The following is a 16,776-nucleotide window of genomic DNA, read 5'->3' on the forward strand; positions in this document are numbered from 1 at the left end:
AACATAGGACATCATTCCAGGTGTTCCTCAGATCATTGTCCGAGACCCAACCATATTCAATGGCTTCATCAATGATCTTACTTCCATCATAAGCTCAGAAATGGTGATGGTCAGTAACGATTGCACAATATTCAATTGCGTTCACACCTCCTCAGCCAGTTCAGTAGCACACACCTATATGCAGCAATATCAACATTTAGTTATGGCTGATCAGTGGCAAACAATATTTGTGTCTCTGAAATACCAGGCAATTACCATCTTCAGTAAGGGAACAAACAATATGATGTGTCTCCCGCCATCAGCTCCTTAAGGATTGCCATTGACCAGATATTCAGTTAGACCAGCCATGTTATTATCACGGCAAGCAGCGCAGGTGAAAAACTAGGTGCCGTGCTGCAAATGACTCACTACCTGACACCTCAGTGCCCTACATAAGAATTAATTCCTTCCAGTTGCTCACTCAGATTACTTTGATAGCATCTACCAAACCCACCAACTCTTCCATCATGAAGCAAATGGACAACATGCACATAGGAACTCCACTGTATGGAGGTTCTTCTCCAAGTGATATATCCTACTGACATGAAAATATATCACATATCATTCATTGTCATGAAGATCAAAATCTGTATCTCCCTTATCAATAACACAGTGAAAAGACAAGAAAATCTGCAGATGCTGGAAATCCAAGCAACACACACAAAATGCTCACCTCATCTCCATACCTGCTCCTCCCCTTCCCTTTCTTCCATGGTCTTATACCCTCTCCTATCAGAATTTCCCTTCTCCAACCCTTAATCTCCTTCACCTATCAGTTTCCCAGTTCTTTACTTCACCCCTCCCCCTCTCCCGGTTTCTCCTTGTACTTCTTCCTCCCTTCCCCCCCCCCCACCTTCTTGCTCTCATCTTTTTCTCCAGTCTTGTTGAAGGATCTCAGCCTGAAATGTCAACTGTTTATTCTTTTCCACAGGTGCCATCTGGCCTGCTGAGTTCCTCCAGCATTTTGTGCACAGTGGATGTGCTTTTACCAGAAAGGCCATAGTGGTTCAAGAAAATGGCTCATTACCAATTTCCTCAATTAGAGATGGGCAATAATGCTGGCCAGTAATGTCCAACACTGAAAATGAATTTAAATGGATAATATTATACAGTACCTCCCAACTTCTCTCCGTACATCTCTCATGTTTATTTATAGCAATACTTATTATAATTAACCATGCCCTTCAAGTAACAATATAGCTTTATTCTTTTAAAATCCAATAAAATTATATGTTCATAGTTTTTTAAAGCTTCAAAGAATGAACTTCGTTTATCATTTATAGCTTTGACTTGATGTTTTGAGATCTGTTCCCTAACTTTTAATTAATTTGTGATGAGATGCATTTTTATCTCACTGCATTCTTTCAGTTTAATAAACAACAATTGACTTTGGTTCCTACTTAGTTCACCACTGCCTGATAACATACAAGCATAAATACAAATTAGAAGCAGAAATAAGATACTTGGGTCTTCTCTGCCAGTTATTAAAATTAAGGGTGATCTACATGTAACCTCAATTTTGCATTCCCCATGGCTCTGTTGCTTATTAAGAATCTAATTTTGGCTTAAAATTATTCAAAGACTGCTTCAAACATCCTTGAAGGAAGAAAGTTCCAAAGGCTAACAACTCTCTGAGAGAGAAAAACATTGACTGATTTGTTTCAAATGAATAGCCCTCACACAGTAACCTGAGTTAAGAAATAAAATGACATTTCCACATTTACTCTTTCATCTCCTTTTGCTCTTCTAAATCCAAAAGATACAAGTCTAGATTGTCCAACATTCCCATAAGAAAATCTGCTTATTCCATTCAATAGCCTAGTAAACCTACCCTGAACTACTTCTATAAAAAGGAAAAAAATGATGACAGGAGGAGAAGATGGCGGCACGACACAGCGCGCGCGGCCTCTCCGGTGATGACTATCTGTAATCTGTCAAGTAGGATGCCATGCACAATTCTGATTTGATGGAGGCAGATGTGAGAGCACGGAAGAACATCTGGTGAAACTTCTGAAATGCCTTTTTCGCTGCCGCCGCTACTGTGTGATCTGAAATCTCCAGGGGGGAAGGCTCCGAATCCTTGGCTTTGCCTGTTGCTTGGCGGCCACGGTTGGGGTCAACTCGCTCGGCAGAGATGGTGCTCAGTGCTTGGTGTCGGAGGCTCAAAGTTTTCAGACGGACTCAGAGTCGGACTGTGGTCGGATGCTTCCAGGATGCTGCATCGGCAAGTTTGCGGTGCTGGAAGCTCATGGCAGGGAGAGTTTCTCCCTTCTACCATCTGCATGAGATGTTGGGGCTATTGGGACTTCGAGACTTTTTTTTACCGTGCCCATGGTCTGCTCTTATCAAATTATGGTATCGCTTTGCACTGTTGTAACTATATGTTATAATTATGTGGTTTTTTGTCAGTTTTAGTCTTGGTCTGTCTTGCGTTTCTGTGATATCATACCGGAGGAACATTGTATCATTTTTTAATGCATACATTTCTAAATGACAATAAATGAGGACTGAGGGTCCTCATAATCTAAAAAAAAGCAAATGCAGTACACAGAAAAGTTTAAAGAAAGATCAGGTTTATTGTCACAAGTGCATCAAAATATTGAATCACAATGAAACTTGTTATTTGCGTCAATGACCAACACAGCCTGAAGATGTGCTGTGAGCACTGGACAAGTATGCCATGCTTCCAGCGCCAACATTACATGCCCACAACTTACTAACCGTAATGCATATGTCTTTTGGAAGGTGGGAGGATAATGGAGCGTCCAGAGGAAACCCACATAGTCACGATGAGAACATCCAAACTCCTTACAGACAGCGGCATGATTTGAACATCGGTCTTCTGATCGCTAGAACTGTGAAGTGTTAACTGCTATATTACTAAGCTCCCCTTGATTGCATCTTTCTCTTTGGCAACCGTCTCAGATTAAACCAAAGTATTCTTAAACACTCGTAACACAACTAAAGAGTTTCAGAATGGATACCATGCTATTGCTAAGAAAGCTTATTTTGCCCTTTGCAATGAGTTTTCTCAGGCTTTTTTTTTGCTGAAACCTTAGTTCATGCCTTGCTTATCACTGAGTTTGACTGTCCCAATATACTCCTGGGTGGACATTGTTCTATTCACGGTACTGTTAAAATCATCCAGAACACTGTTTTTGAGTTCCATTGTGCTATGTTCAACCATAATTTTAACGTTTGTTGACCTATAATAGTTCCTATTTGAGAAATTTTGAGATTTTAAAGCTCCCATCCTTGCCTTCAAGCCACATTAATGCTGTAATTTCCTCAGACTCCACAACCTTCCAAAGTATATACCCTCCTCAGTGTCTGAACACTTGAGAGTAGCAGCTTCAATTACTCAGCCACTGGTCACCGTGTTTTCAACTTCCAAGCTCTGGAATTTCTTCCCTAAAGCTGCCTAGTTCTGCCCTTATTTATGGGGATTCTGAAAATCAAATATATGACCAAGGTTTTAGTCATCTGTCCTAATATGTTTCAGTGTTAAATTGTCTTTGAAAATGATTCTGTGAAATGTCATAAATATTTTTATTAGAGTCAAGTTTCCCTCTAAATACAGTTATTGTTGTAGTATTTGTTCAGCACCTTTTATAGGTAAAGCTTTGGCCTTCTACTAGCCAAGCCCATTCTTTTCTTTCCTATGCCATTCATATCCCCCACCAACTTCCTACACTACCTCCTCACTTCTTGCCTCTGCACTTAGTTATGAATTGTTACATCTCTGATTTCTTCCTTCTGCAATGAAATGGCAACAACCACAAATGTTTTATTTTCTTTCTTCCATGACATGTTATTTATGCTGCTAGTATCTTATCATTTTACTTTAGGCAAGAAGATTGCTCGGGGGCCTCGCCACAGTATATCTCTGACAGGAGATCCCAAATTACAATAATGTTCTGTGTTCCAATCAATCCTGTCTGCCAGGTGGAAGGAGTTGAGAGGCTACAGAACAATGATGCACTGTAGTCACCAACAGAGTACAAACAGAGAATGCGGCGTCGGGTATTAATTAGTATTCCTCATTGCACAGCAAAGCAAGTCAGCATTCTTCAGAAATTGTGCTCACTGCATCAAGATTCTGTGTAAGGCAAACTCCCCACAACAGAAGCCCTATAATAATTCAAGTTTCACCACATCAGCAGTTCACTGCATCGCTAACAAAACTACTTCCTCCTTTATCTCCGAGTGTTAAGGCCCCATAGTATGGATGACTTATTGAAAGGAAGAGACTCAGAATTTTCTTGAGAATCCAATATTTTACACAATGCTTATATAATACAGATAGTGCAGGAAGTCCTAATATAATGCAGGAAGTTTTAACTGTGGAACAAACTCTCCTGAAACCATTCATTATGGGAAAAATAACAGCACTGATTAGTTTTTTGGGAATCATTGAAATTACAGTTTGTGTGAACCACTGTGCCCTTGCTGGTGTTAAATCTTTTAGCAGAGATACATACTCCACCTATGTCTGTTTTACAAACTTTTGTAGTTTTGTTCATAGTCATAAAGTTAAATAGCATGGAAGCAAGTCCATCGTACCAACTGGCTGATGCTGACCAAAATTCACCATCTATATTAATATAGAAACAGTGTATTCTGAAGATAGGACATGCTTATGCTGTCTATAGTTCTCTGATACCTTGCACTGTGATGGTACATGCCAGTTCCTCTTCCAAAGTATTGAAGCACTGGAGATTACAATAGCATCTCTATGGTCAGCTCACTGTCTCTCCGCTCTCTGTTATATAGAATACAGCCCCACATTATTTCTGTCTGTACTGCTGAATTCCTATGTATTCTCATAGGAACTTTTGGCTTCTTCCTCATGCATAAGATTTACCATTGAAAAGCTGAGCTGGCACATTTTCTTGATCACCTGTTTGCTTCTGAGCACACTTTATGTACAATGTCATCTCAGTATAGCTTAATCGAGATTGTTAAATTCTATTCGGTTCTCACAGGAAAAATTTATATATTCCCTAGTGCATAAATACTTACGTTGAAAAGCTGAACAAGCAAATCTGCTGCTCATCCACTGGATTGCTTAAGCCCTTAATATGGCATATTTATGTCAGATATATTAATATTCAGTACTTACCTTTGTGGTTAGCTTCTGGTCTTATGTTCCTTCCTGCTTTGCTGATATTGCAATTAATGTTTTATCAAGCCATTGTTTCCCATCCCATGGTTAATATCAGGCAACTCTGTGGTAACTTGAATGACAGGTGCCAGACATTTGCCACCAAATTGTCTTCCATTACATTCTAAACTCTATTTGTACATAAGATTCTTCTAGACTGGACTGAATTCAAAGCCTAAATTTATATGCCAACTGCCCTACAGGGATTACCTGTAGTCCATTATTTTAACATTTAGTACAATTAACTCTTCAAATTTGTGTTCAAAATAGAGCTTAATTCATAACCTAGAAACTGTAGCAAGCATTACCATTTGGCCCTCTTTGCCTTCACCACCCATGTAATGGATTATGTCTAATTGTTTATAGTACTGTGCAAAAACCTTAGGCCCATACATACGGCTAGGGAACCTAAGACTTTTACACAGAGCTGTATTTGACAATGTGGACAGAGGACGAGTTTGTAATTCTAGCGGGAGCAAAGAATGTTGGGAGTGACAAGAGTGGAATGCCGCAGGAGAGGTCTTGGACAAGTGGCAGAGAAGGAGTGCCAGGGCAGTGGATGGCACGCGTGCAGACACTTCCAGCCCTGAGACACCCTGATTCCAAACAATTTGTTTATTGATCATTACAGAATGTCTCTCTGCTGCTTCTCACTCCCTCCCCTCTCCCTTCCCCTTTTCCCAACCATGATTCCCTTCCCACTTTCAATCCTTAATAGAGACTCATATCAGAATCAGGTTTATCATCACTGAAATACATTATGAAAATTGTTTTTGTATTTTGCAGTACAGTATAATATATAAAATTACTACTGTACTGTGCAAAAGTCTTAGGCACCCTAACTATATATAGTATGTGCCTGAGACCCTTGCATAGTACTGAACCTCGGTGCCACTTTCCTGTACTAACATTCAGTGAGTGAAACCCCACCATTTTCTTGGGTTCTGAAGGTTTACTCACTTCTGTGGGAAGAAAAATCTTCTCCCTTCAGTTCTTTTCTTTTTCAATATTTTTATTAGTTTCTACAGAGTACAAGAAGATACATATAATAAATCAAAAAAAGATAAAATAATACCAAATACATTATATTAGAATCACACTTGCAATCACATTACCCTATATTCATGTAAATTAAATTAAATCATAATATTGAAATGTAATAATTTTATTATGCAGAAAAAAATCTAAACCCACTACCAAGTTCAAAGCTGTTTGGTAAAGAAAGAAAAAAGGGGAAAAAAATCCTTATCATAAAGTGAAATATGTTATTAGCCACCATCTGTACTTTAACAGCAAGTCAAATGTTTTGAAAATAGTTCAGAAGTGGTCCCCACAATGTTTGAAAGTCTTGGCTAGATTCAGAAATTGAACAACGGACCTTCTCTAAATTTAAGCATGACATAACATCACGTAACCATTCAGCCTGAGTAGGTGGAACGACATCCTTCCATTTAAACAAGATCACCCTCCTAGCTATAAAAGAAATAAGTGCCAAAATGTGCAAATCAGATGCCTCCAAAATAATATCTTTTCCTCCAACAATACTGAATAGGGCAGTCAAAGGATTAGGCTTAAAATTTACCTTAAGGAGTACCGAGAAAGTTTGAAATACTTCTTTCCAATATCTTTCAAGACTCGGACATGTCCAAAACATGTGAATTAATGAAACTTCTCCATTGTTACATCTATCACAAAAGGGAGATATATCTGAATAAAAACGAGATAACTTATCCTTAGTCATATGAGCCCCGTGGACCACTTTAAATTGTAGGAGGGAGAGGCGAGCACATAGCAAAGAAGTGTTAACCAATTTAAAAATTTCATTCCAAGGTTTCTCAGAAATTGAGGTCTGTAAATCTTGTTCCTTCAGTTCAAAGTAGCTCACCTCTTATTTTGAGATTGATCCTTTGTTCCAGATTTTTCAGGCAGGGGACATATAATTAATGCTTCTAGGCTGTCAAGCAACTTTGGAATTCTTGATTATTTCAGTAAGATCACTTCTCATTATTCTGAATTCTATAGAGTATAATCCTAGTAGGTCAATCTCATTCAAAGTATTATTTGGCTGAAGCAGCAAATTATAATATATATATTAATGAAAAATAACCCATCCATTATGAGAGGAATTAGCATTTGTCACAAGTGTGCATTCTGTGATGAAGTAGAATCATCTTTAATTTGGTACCATAGGATCACTCTCACAGGAGATGAAAATGTCTCATTTGTTTCATGTAGTCAGAGAGGATTCAGCTACAGTTTATTGTTGAGCTTGAGTGACAGAATTTTATTTGGCATTTGCCTAGAGTATGGTAGATGGAAGAGCCACTGATACTTTATCCTGTGATAATAGCATTCAATATGAGTTTAAAAGATAATACTTCTTTTATTATATTTTTCGTGAAGAGTCCTCTTTTATTTGTTATATTGAGTTGCTGAAATGCAAAAGTTGATTATTTTTATTGTCTGTTTATAAACGAATCGAGAAAACCAATGTTCTAGCAGGAAGGAGTGAACTTCCATTTATTTAACATTGTTTGCTAGACATTCCAAAACATTTCTCAAGCAATAAGTCATATTTGAAGGAGAGTAGCTGTCATGATAAAGGTAAATCTGACAGTGGATTTTACTTTTGAATATCAATGTAAAGTTAATCTGCTCTTTGGTTTGTGGGTTGAGGAATGAATATTTTCAGTTTTTCATTTTATTTATTTATTGACATACAGTGCCTTTCTGGCCCTTTGAGCCTTACCACCCAGAATACCCCAATTAACCCTAGCCTGATCATGAGACAATTTAGAACTAGTAGGTATTTGGACCGAAACACCCAGAGGAAAGCTATGCAGTCACAGGGAGAGTGTACAACTCCTTATAGGCAACAGTGGGAATTGAACCCTGATCACCTGTATTGTCACGCGTTGTGCTAAATGAAATTATACATCAGACTGATAAAACTTCCTCCAGCTTAAATTTAACATTGAATACAGTTTACAGATTTATCATAATTTAATTACAATACTTTACACATATCATCATATTGTCTTTTTCAACAGAATAAAGATCTCAGAAGAAATTGATACAGATGAATTTACTCTCTCACTGTTGCTAATACATCCAAAACATAGCACGTGATGATAAATTGCCCTGGAGTCATGTGAATTACATTGAAGGAGAATGTGAAATTCAATTGTAGAGGGGGGGGATAGCCAAAAAAAGCAAAAATATCATTATTGACCTGGTAGTTCAAACAAAAAAAAGTTGATTCATCTCTGGTTAAGTTCTATTTTCTTTCTATTCTCAATAAATTTGTCAGGATAAATACTCCACACATCTGGAATACTTTTACAAGTATTTGATAAGAAAATTCATAACACTAGCTTTCTTGAGATACAAATGAACTGTACCATCCTGCGATATGCAAATATTATGCAAAATATTAAATACAATTGTGTGAATAATGCTAAGTAACAGTATTTATAGGTATTAAAAGAACAAGCTAGCCAAAACTAAGGTATTATTGTACTCTACTTGGGACTTCTTTTCTTTGTCCCATAAGTAAGTAAAAATAATAGTATGCACATATGTTATGCATTCAATGCAAACAGAAATTTCAGACTCACAAGTCTGAAATATTAATTCACAATCCTCAGATTGTTACTCATAGCCATATGTGTTATTGAAGAGGAAAAGCATAGTAGTCAATCACATCTTTTATGATGACATAAATAAGTGACTGCAAATGCTAGAATCTGGAGCAAAAAACTGCAGAAGGAACATAGTGGGACAGACCACAGGTTTGGAGGCAGAGTGTTAGTTGACATTTTGGATTGAGACCTTAAATAAGGATAACTATTATGAACTGGTTAAAAGCACATACTGGTGATTCTTTCACAAAGAAGAGAAAATCTGCAGATGCTGGAAATCCAAGCAACATACAAAAATTGCTGGAGGAACTCAGCAGGCCAGGCAGCGTCTATGGAAAAGAGTACAGTTGACATTTCAGGCCAAATTGTTGACCGTACTCTTTTCCATAGATGCTGCCTGGCCTGCTGAGCTCCTCCAGCGGTTTGTGTGTTTTACTGGTGATTCTGTTCCGGTATAGGAAGGATAGAAAGGTTAATGGAACAAGGTGATTCTATCATTTTTATTAATAAACATTTTAATTAATTCTCCTAAAATTTGCACAGTCCATTGTCTTTTGCATATTTGTTGTTTGTCCGTCCTGTCGAGTGTGATCTTTCATTGATACTACTATGTTGTTGTATTTACTGTGTATGCCCACATGAAAACGAATCTCAGGGTGGTATATAGGGAGATATTGAATTTTGATAATGTTTACTTTGAACTTTGAACTTTAAAAGTGTCCTAGTTTATAATAGGTTCATAATGATGTTCTCCAGCTTCTTTATCTAACAGCCATTAACATTAGAGAAAAGTTATCCACTGAGAAATACCAGTGAATGTTTATAAGAAAATGTCATAGTGCCTTTCACAACTTGAGGATGTTCCATGGATTAACTCCAAATAAAATACCTATGGCATATGGTCACAGTCCCAATGTAGGAAACTTGGCAGCCAAAGATCACAACAACAAACTCACAGATATAGCAATTTAATGATGGCCAGACAATGTGATTCCAGGAGATGATTTTATATAAGTATTGTCCAGGCCACCAGAAGGATTCTCCTGTTCTTCAAAGTTGCACTACTATGTATTATTTCATCTTTATCCGAAACACTGATGAAGATTTAGCTGAATATTGTACCTGAACGAGGATTGATAGTTTAACATGTCCCAGTGGGAGAACGATCTAATCAGTCAAATTGTGATGAAAAAATCTTCAATCTGAAATCTATTCTTTATCTATAGATACATCCTGTCCTGCTAAATATTTCTAAATGTTTCTGCTTTTGATGTAGATTTCTAACATTTGCACTGAATCTATAATTTAAGCTTGCTTGTGTCAATTGAAAGGCTTCACCAGCATATATTAAGAGAACAAAAATGGAAGAAAAAAGCTTTATGTTTTATGTACATCCAGCATTGCAAAACCGTGAAATACAAGAGCAGAGAAATAATTCTTGTGCTTCACAATTTAAAAATGAAACCACAACTGTATTGCATTCAATTTTATTCCCCACAGCTAGAGCACTGCTTTCAGTTTTAATCTCCACAAGCTATTCAGTTCTAATCCCTACATCTGCAATTATTCAATTAATTCCAATTTCCACATCTGGACTAACATAATCAATTCTATTTTCCACACCTGGAAAACTACAATCAGTGTTATTCCCTCTATCTGGAGTACTCCAACCAATTTTATTCTCCACCCCTTCCCTATCTGGAGTACAGCAGTCAATCCTATTTTCCACAGCTGAAGTACTACAATCAGTTTTATTCCCCACAGCTGAAGTACTGCACTGAATTCTAATTTCCACATCTGGAGGACTTCAATTAATTTTGTTCCCCACTGCTGGAGTATTGCAATTAAATGCATTCCCTGCAGTTGAAGTATTGCACTCCGTTTTGATTTCCTACTCTGTTATGTAGTGCTAGAGAGATATACAGGAGAGTTTTTTTGCAGAGCCACATTAAACCTTGAACTTGGTTATGTACATATGGGGACTGGGTAAGTTTCTTTCCTTGCTCTCTTCTAAATAATTAATGCAGATTCTTCACTAATAAGCTAATTTATAGATTAATTGCCCAGCTGTAAATCTATTTATTCTCAAAGAGTAGTTCTCAGGAATCTGATGTCCTGTCACAGAAAAATACTTTAACGTTACATTCACTGTTAAAAGCCTGGGGTCTCGGATTACGCTGATATAGGAGTTTTCAAATAACGCATTAAGTATGGATCCCATCACATTCACAAAATTCTCAAGTTAATATTCAAATTTTGAAGAAAAATATGTTCTTTCTATATTCATATGTTTTTGCTATAGTTTATAATTTTAGCTAAACAACTGAATTCACTTAGCACAGCTTAGTTATGCTTGCTTCATCCCTCCCCCTCCTGATTTCACCTATCAGCTTGATTTTCTCTCTCCTCTCCCCAGCCTATTAAATCTACTCATAATCTTTTTTTTTTCTCCAGTCCTGCCGAAGGGTCTCAGCCCAAAACGTCGACTGTACTTTTTTTTTTCATAGATCCTGCCTGGCCTGCTGAGTTCCTCCTGCATTTTGTGTGTGTTACTTAATTAGGCTTAAATATTTTTTAATCAATTATGCTACTGTTTGTGAAGCACATAGAGGCATTTACTGTGGTAATTTCTGCCCATATGAAATTGTTTTTGTATGTTCAGTTCTATTCAGATATCTTTGTTTGCCAAATAAGGACATCTTCCCATTGCTCTGATGTATTTTTATCATTCTCCTTCCTGCAATTTATGCTAATTAAGAGATATAAAACAAAGAGCTAGCATCAAATTTCCTTACACCATTTTCAGGCACAGCCTAAAATTTCCTAAGTTCAAAGATTACCTTCCAGTGAGATATAAAGAAACAGAAGTTGTTGGAAACACTCAGTAGGTTGGATAGTATCTGTAAAGAGAGAAGTAGAAGTCATTGTCCTGATATATTTATTCTTTGTTTCCTTGCATGGATCTAAACTGTTTATTATTGCCACAGCTTTCTGCTTTTATTTAGGTTTCAAAAGATGCTTGATTAAGTATTCGTAGCTTGTGGTCAAGTTTGCCACTCAGAATAAAGAGGCAAGAGCTCCATGCATAGAAAATTTGTTGAGTAAAACATACTCTAGTGGGAGCTTGCGCTTCATATGAGAAGGGAGGTATGGTATTCTCCCCAGAAGGTGAAACTAAGATCATTATTTTCTGTCATATATCTTAACGGACATGGTCATCGAAATTATAATTTCCAAATTTGCACATGACATTAAACTTAGAAGCATATTAAACTTTGTAGAGAGTAATAAGTGACTTCAGGAGACTGTAGACATTGATGAATAGTCAGCTCATGAATTTCTATGCAGAAAATTGATGCATATTATTTTTCAGTAGGGGGAGAAAAAGGAAAGATATAAAATTTAAACACAGTTCAGAAACAGGGAGATCTCAAGGTATATGTATATAAGCTTGTGAATGTGAGAGAAATTCTGATAAAGCTATGGAAATTTGAGCTATGGAAATAGAAGCATGGAGTACATGTGCAATGCATGTACATGGGTCAGTATTCACCGGCATTTAGAAGAATGCTTCAGAATCTCATTTGAAACTGACTGAATTTTGAAAGGACTAGATTGAGTGAATGTGGAGAAGATGTTTCCTGTAGTGGTGGTATCCAGAACAAGAGGGCACAGCCTCAAAATTAAGGGACAACCTTTTAGAACAGAGGTAAGGAGGAAGTTTTTTAGCCAGAGAGTAGTGAATCTGTGGAATGCTCTGCCACAGACTGCAGTGGAGGCCAAGTCCGTGGGTATATTTGTGGAAGTCAATAGTTCCTTGATCGGTCAGGACATCAAAGGATATGATGAGAAAGCAGGTGTATGGGGTTGAGTGAGATCAAGGATTAGCCATGATGGAATGACGGAGCAGACTCAATGAGCTGAACGGCTTAATTCTGCTCCTATGTTTTATGGTCTTATGATATAAGGCAGTCATGATAAACTTTCATAAAATTCTCATGGGTTTGGTCACAACAACTGGAGTATCTCATTCATTCCAGGCTGCCACACTTCAGAAAAGATCAGAAGCCTTTAAGGATGGTGCAAGCAGTTTTACTTTTGTTACATTTTGTTAATTTTTTAGGGATCTAGACATTATGCTTGAGAAGGCAGTGGTAGGGCAATTTCGAGAATTGCTGCAGTGGTTCTGATGAGTCACTTCAACAATGCTGTTGAAAAGGCAGCCCCAAGGATGGTTTACAGTTTGGAGGGGAACAAGCAGATTGTGCTGTTTCCTTCTGTCACTGTTTATCTTGGGAACAGAGATCAAGAGTTTAGGAGATAGCTGTTGGAGTAGCTTAGATGAGAGTTGCAATATATTTTGCAAATGGAACACATTGCATTTGCTGTGTGTTGGTGGCAGAGAAATTGAGTATTTAGGTGGTTCTCAATTGCCAATTATATAGGCTGATTTGTCTTGGATATTGTTTAGCTCTTTGAGTTTCTGTACTCATCCAGGCACATAGAGTATTGCATCAGACTCCTGGTTTATGCCTTATGAGTGATGGAATGGCTTTGCTCTGTCAGCAGGCGAGTCACTCAGTCCAGAAGAGATTAATATTGGAAACATAAGAATTGACAGTAGAGAGTTGTTTTTATGATTGGAAGCCTGTGACCAATAGTGTATTATAGAGATCAGTGCTGGGACCCTGTTTGTTATACACATTAATAATTGGATATCAATAAAGATGTGATCCATAAGTTTACAGTTGACACAAAAATTCACGGTGTCATTGACAGTGAGAAGGATATTCTTAGATTACGGGAAGATATTGGCCAGAGATGAAATGGGCAGAGAATTTTCAAGTGAAGAGTAACCCTGGTAAATGAAAGGTAATGCACTTTGAAGGATACATATACATAAATGGTCAGTCAAAGGATCCTAAAGCTGATCTCACAGGTAGATATAGTGGTAAAGAAGGTATATGGGAAGTTATGGTACAGCTTTGTAAAACATTGATTAGACCATGACCGGAGCACTATCGCAATTGAACACCACCCTTTAAAAAGGATATGGTTACACTATTAGAGAATGTTTGTTTTCCTTGGAGTGGAGGAGACTGAAGGGGGATCAGTCTGAAATATATAAAATTATTAGGGAAATAGACAGGGCAGATGGGAGGAAACTTTTACCCATAACTGAGGTACAAAACACCAAAAGAACCAGTTTAGGAGAATGAAGATGTTTAGAGGGGTTTGGGGACATCTTTGTCATCTAGAGATTGGTTGGAATCTGGAATGTACTTCATGAATGGGTGATGGAAGTGGGTATTCTTGGAACATTTAAGAGTTATCTTGATAAACATTGTATAGCCAGTGATTAGAAGTTGATGGGTTAAATGTTGGTAAAAGAAATTGGCGCAAGTGAGAATTGATGGCAGGTCAAATGATGTGTTTCTGTGTTGTGTTGTTCTATGACTCGAAGACATCCAGCACTTGATCTGCTCCTGTAACAATGATTTTAAGATATTGTGCCAAATTGATTCACGCCTCTTTTACCTGCTGCCATACTTCTGCTGTCAAATCAATAACTTTTACAGAATTAATTCCAGTTTATTTATGAGACTGGAACCAATTGATCTTGAGAAGGGTCATCTTAATCAGCATGCATAAAATATATGACAGACCATGGCTTGTTTTACACCTTGTATAACTTTCTCTAACATTGACTTCACTTGGTGATAAAAGTGCAAACTGCCGATGAATTGTATAAGCAAAATGCTATTGTGACTCCCATTTAGAATTGGGTTGAGATGGTGGCAGGCAGAAGAATATTTCCCCATGTGAAAACAGCATCAGAGCTGTATTAGATCCTGTTTAATGTTCACACCACAGTGAATGAAATACTCAGCACTACTGCCGAGATCCTGGCCAAACGTCACTGTCAAGCTTTCAGATGTTTCACTGTGGCACATTTAAAAGTGTACAGGTAGAATACAAGAAACCTCTGACAGTGATATTAAACCTAATTCTGATTCAATACAACAGAACTGCCTTCCAAAAATATGGATTTATCATGATTTTCTATAGCGTGAAACTGCATCATTTGTTCATGTATAAGAGGCAAGAGTTAAGAAAAAATAATTTTTGTTGGTTACTGTGTTTTCTCACACAAATTTTATGAGAGTGAATTTTGTTCCATATCTCACAGGTTTACTAACGATTTGTGAATTCATGTTCATTTAAAATGAGAAGTAGTCAAATTTATATGTAAGTTTATGTTTTATACTAACTTAAGTGAATACTTACTGACTGTGCTACACAATCCTTCATACAATGAACTTTTGATGCATGAGGCAAAAAAGCAGAAGATCAGAAAACAAGAAAAGGAACCTTTGAAAGTTTTTATGAAACTGAAGGATGGACACAAAATCACTTCCTGAATCTGATTTATCCCCTTAATAACCATACATTAAAACTGCTATTTAAGTGTTTCAGAAAGGATTGGAAAAACCGTTCAATAATCGCAGGCTTGTTTCAATGTAAGCTGAATTCCTATGTCAGGTTTTCAGACAGACTTGCTGGATACTACTCACAAGCTGAAACTTTTTGCTATTTCTTTTCCTCTTGCAAACAGAAATTGCCAATGGCAAATTCTGTTTCTTCCACAGATTACATGATTGAACTTGCCCAACCCAGCACAAATGTGAAACTGATGTGTTCTGTATAGAAAACCAAATGGTGCATTTTCACGGCTGGAGACCAAATCAAATTGGAATTGTTAAGTCAGAGTTTGATGCACTACTGATGCTTAGAATGAAATTTGTTTACTTGCACTGAGACGTGAAGTCCGACAACATTACTTCTTCTTTTTTCCAGAATTGCCTGCTGGTTCTCACAGCAAATTCACATTCAGACCCCTACCACCACCACCTCCGCCTCCACATGGTTGCACTTGTAGAAGCCAACAAACTCAATCCTTGGACTCTCTGCAGAGGAATACAATGACAGTGCAAAGCCAGCCCAGCCCAGCTTCCACAGAACCACCTGCCAATGCCCAGCAAGATTCAGCACAACTCCATAATAGCTGGGTGCTCAACAGCAACATACCATTGGAGACCAGGTACACATTTCAATCTCATCAATTATTTAAAATAATGAATCTGATTTGCAGCAAGCAGAATATTGTGTGATATACTGTATATTGCTTGTCTAATTTTACTGTGCATGTTTAACTTTCATAGTATTAATCATGGCATTGTCTGAAAATGTAAGTTAATAGTATTAACTGCTATTAACTCAGACACTAACTATTTAATATTCCACTTTAATAGGACTGCCTTTCACCTGAAATTGCTGTGCTATTCATATATAAGTAGCACTATCTGCCTTTTCTTTTCCTATCTATTTGACAGAATATATGGCAGTATTATCTCAAAGGAACAATCACTGGTTCATAATTTCGATATCCTATATTGTTAATGTGTTAGTAGTGCCATCGTAATCTGAATAAGTCAGGTTCAAGTATACTGCAAAAACTGAGAAATATGCATAATTCCCATTTCATGGTTATAGCTCCATTTTTCTTAAATGTAGTTTCAGATGAGCAGTCATTATCCTAATGTTCTAATGGACATTACCCTAATATCCTAATTATCTTAATGGAGAGTATCCCACAGCATCGTACTGTAGTTGCTCTTTCCACTGGCCAATCTGTTTCTGAGATGTTAATTTTATAATTTGAACTTCATTATTCTTTTCAAAAGAATGTAGATATTAAGAAAGAGGATGTGCAGGAGCTTTTGGAAGGCATCAAGTTGGATAAGTCACCAGGATCGGACGAGATGTACCACAAGCTACTGTGGGAGGCGAGGGAGGAGATTGCTGAGTTTCTGGCAATGATCTTAGCCTCATCAATGGGAAAGGGGGAGGTTCCGGAGGATTGGAGGGTTG

The 16,776-nt window shown here is 37.4% G+C and overlaps 1 protein-coding gene across 6 annotated transcripts in view; it reads left to right on the top strand.

The window, feature by feature from the left end:
* tenm1 (teneurin transmembrane protein 1) overlaps positions 1-16,776 on the top strand; it is an 802,783-nt gene that overhangs the window by 396,881 nt on the left and 389,126 nt on the right. For 5 of the 6 annotated variants that reach the window (XM_072271295.1, XM_072271297.1, XM_072271298.1 and 2 more), the window contains one exon: positions 15,703-15,946. In XM_072271295.1, coding sequence (XP_072127396.1) covers positions 15,703-15,946 — 244 coding nt within the window. The remainder of the gene's footprint in view (positions 1-15,702; positions 15,947-16,776) is intronic. The other variant, XM_072271300.1, reaches the window with a different exon arrangement.

Source organism: Mobula birostris, chromosome 10, assembly GCF_030028105.1.
Source record: "Mobula birostris isolate sMobBir1 chromosome 10, sMobBir1.hap1, whole genome shotgun sequence".
Lineage (NCBI taxonomy): Eukaryota > Metazoa > Chordata > Chondrichthyes > Myliobatiformes > Myliobatidae > Mobula > Mobula birostris.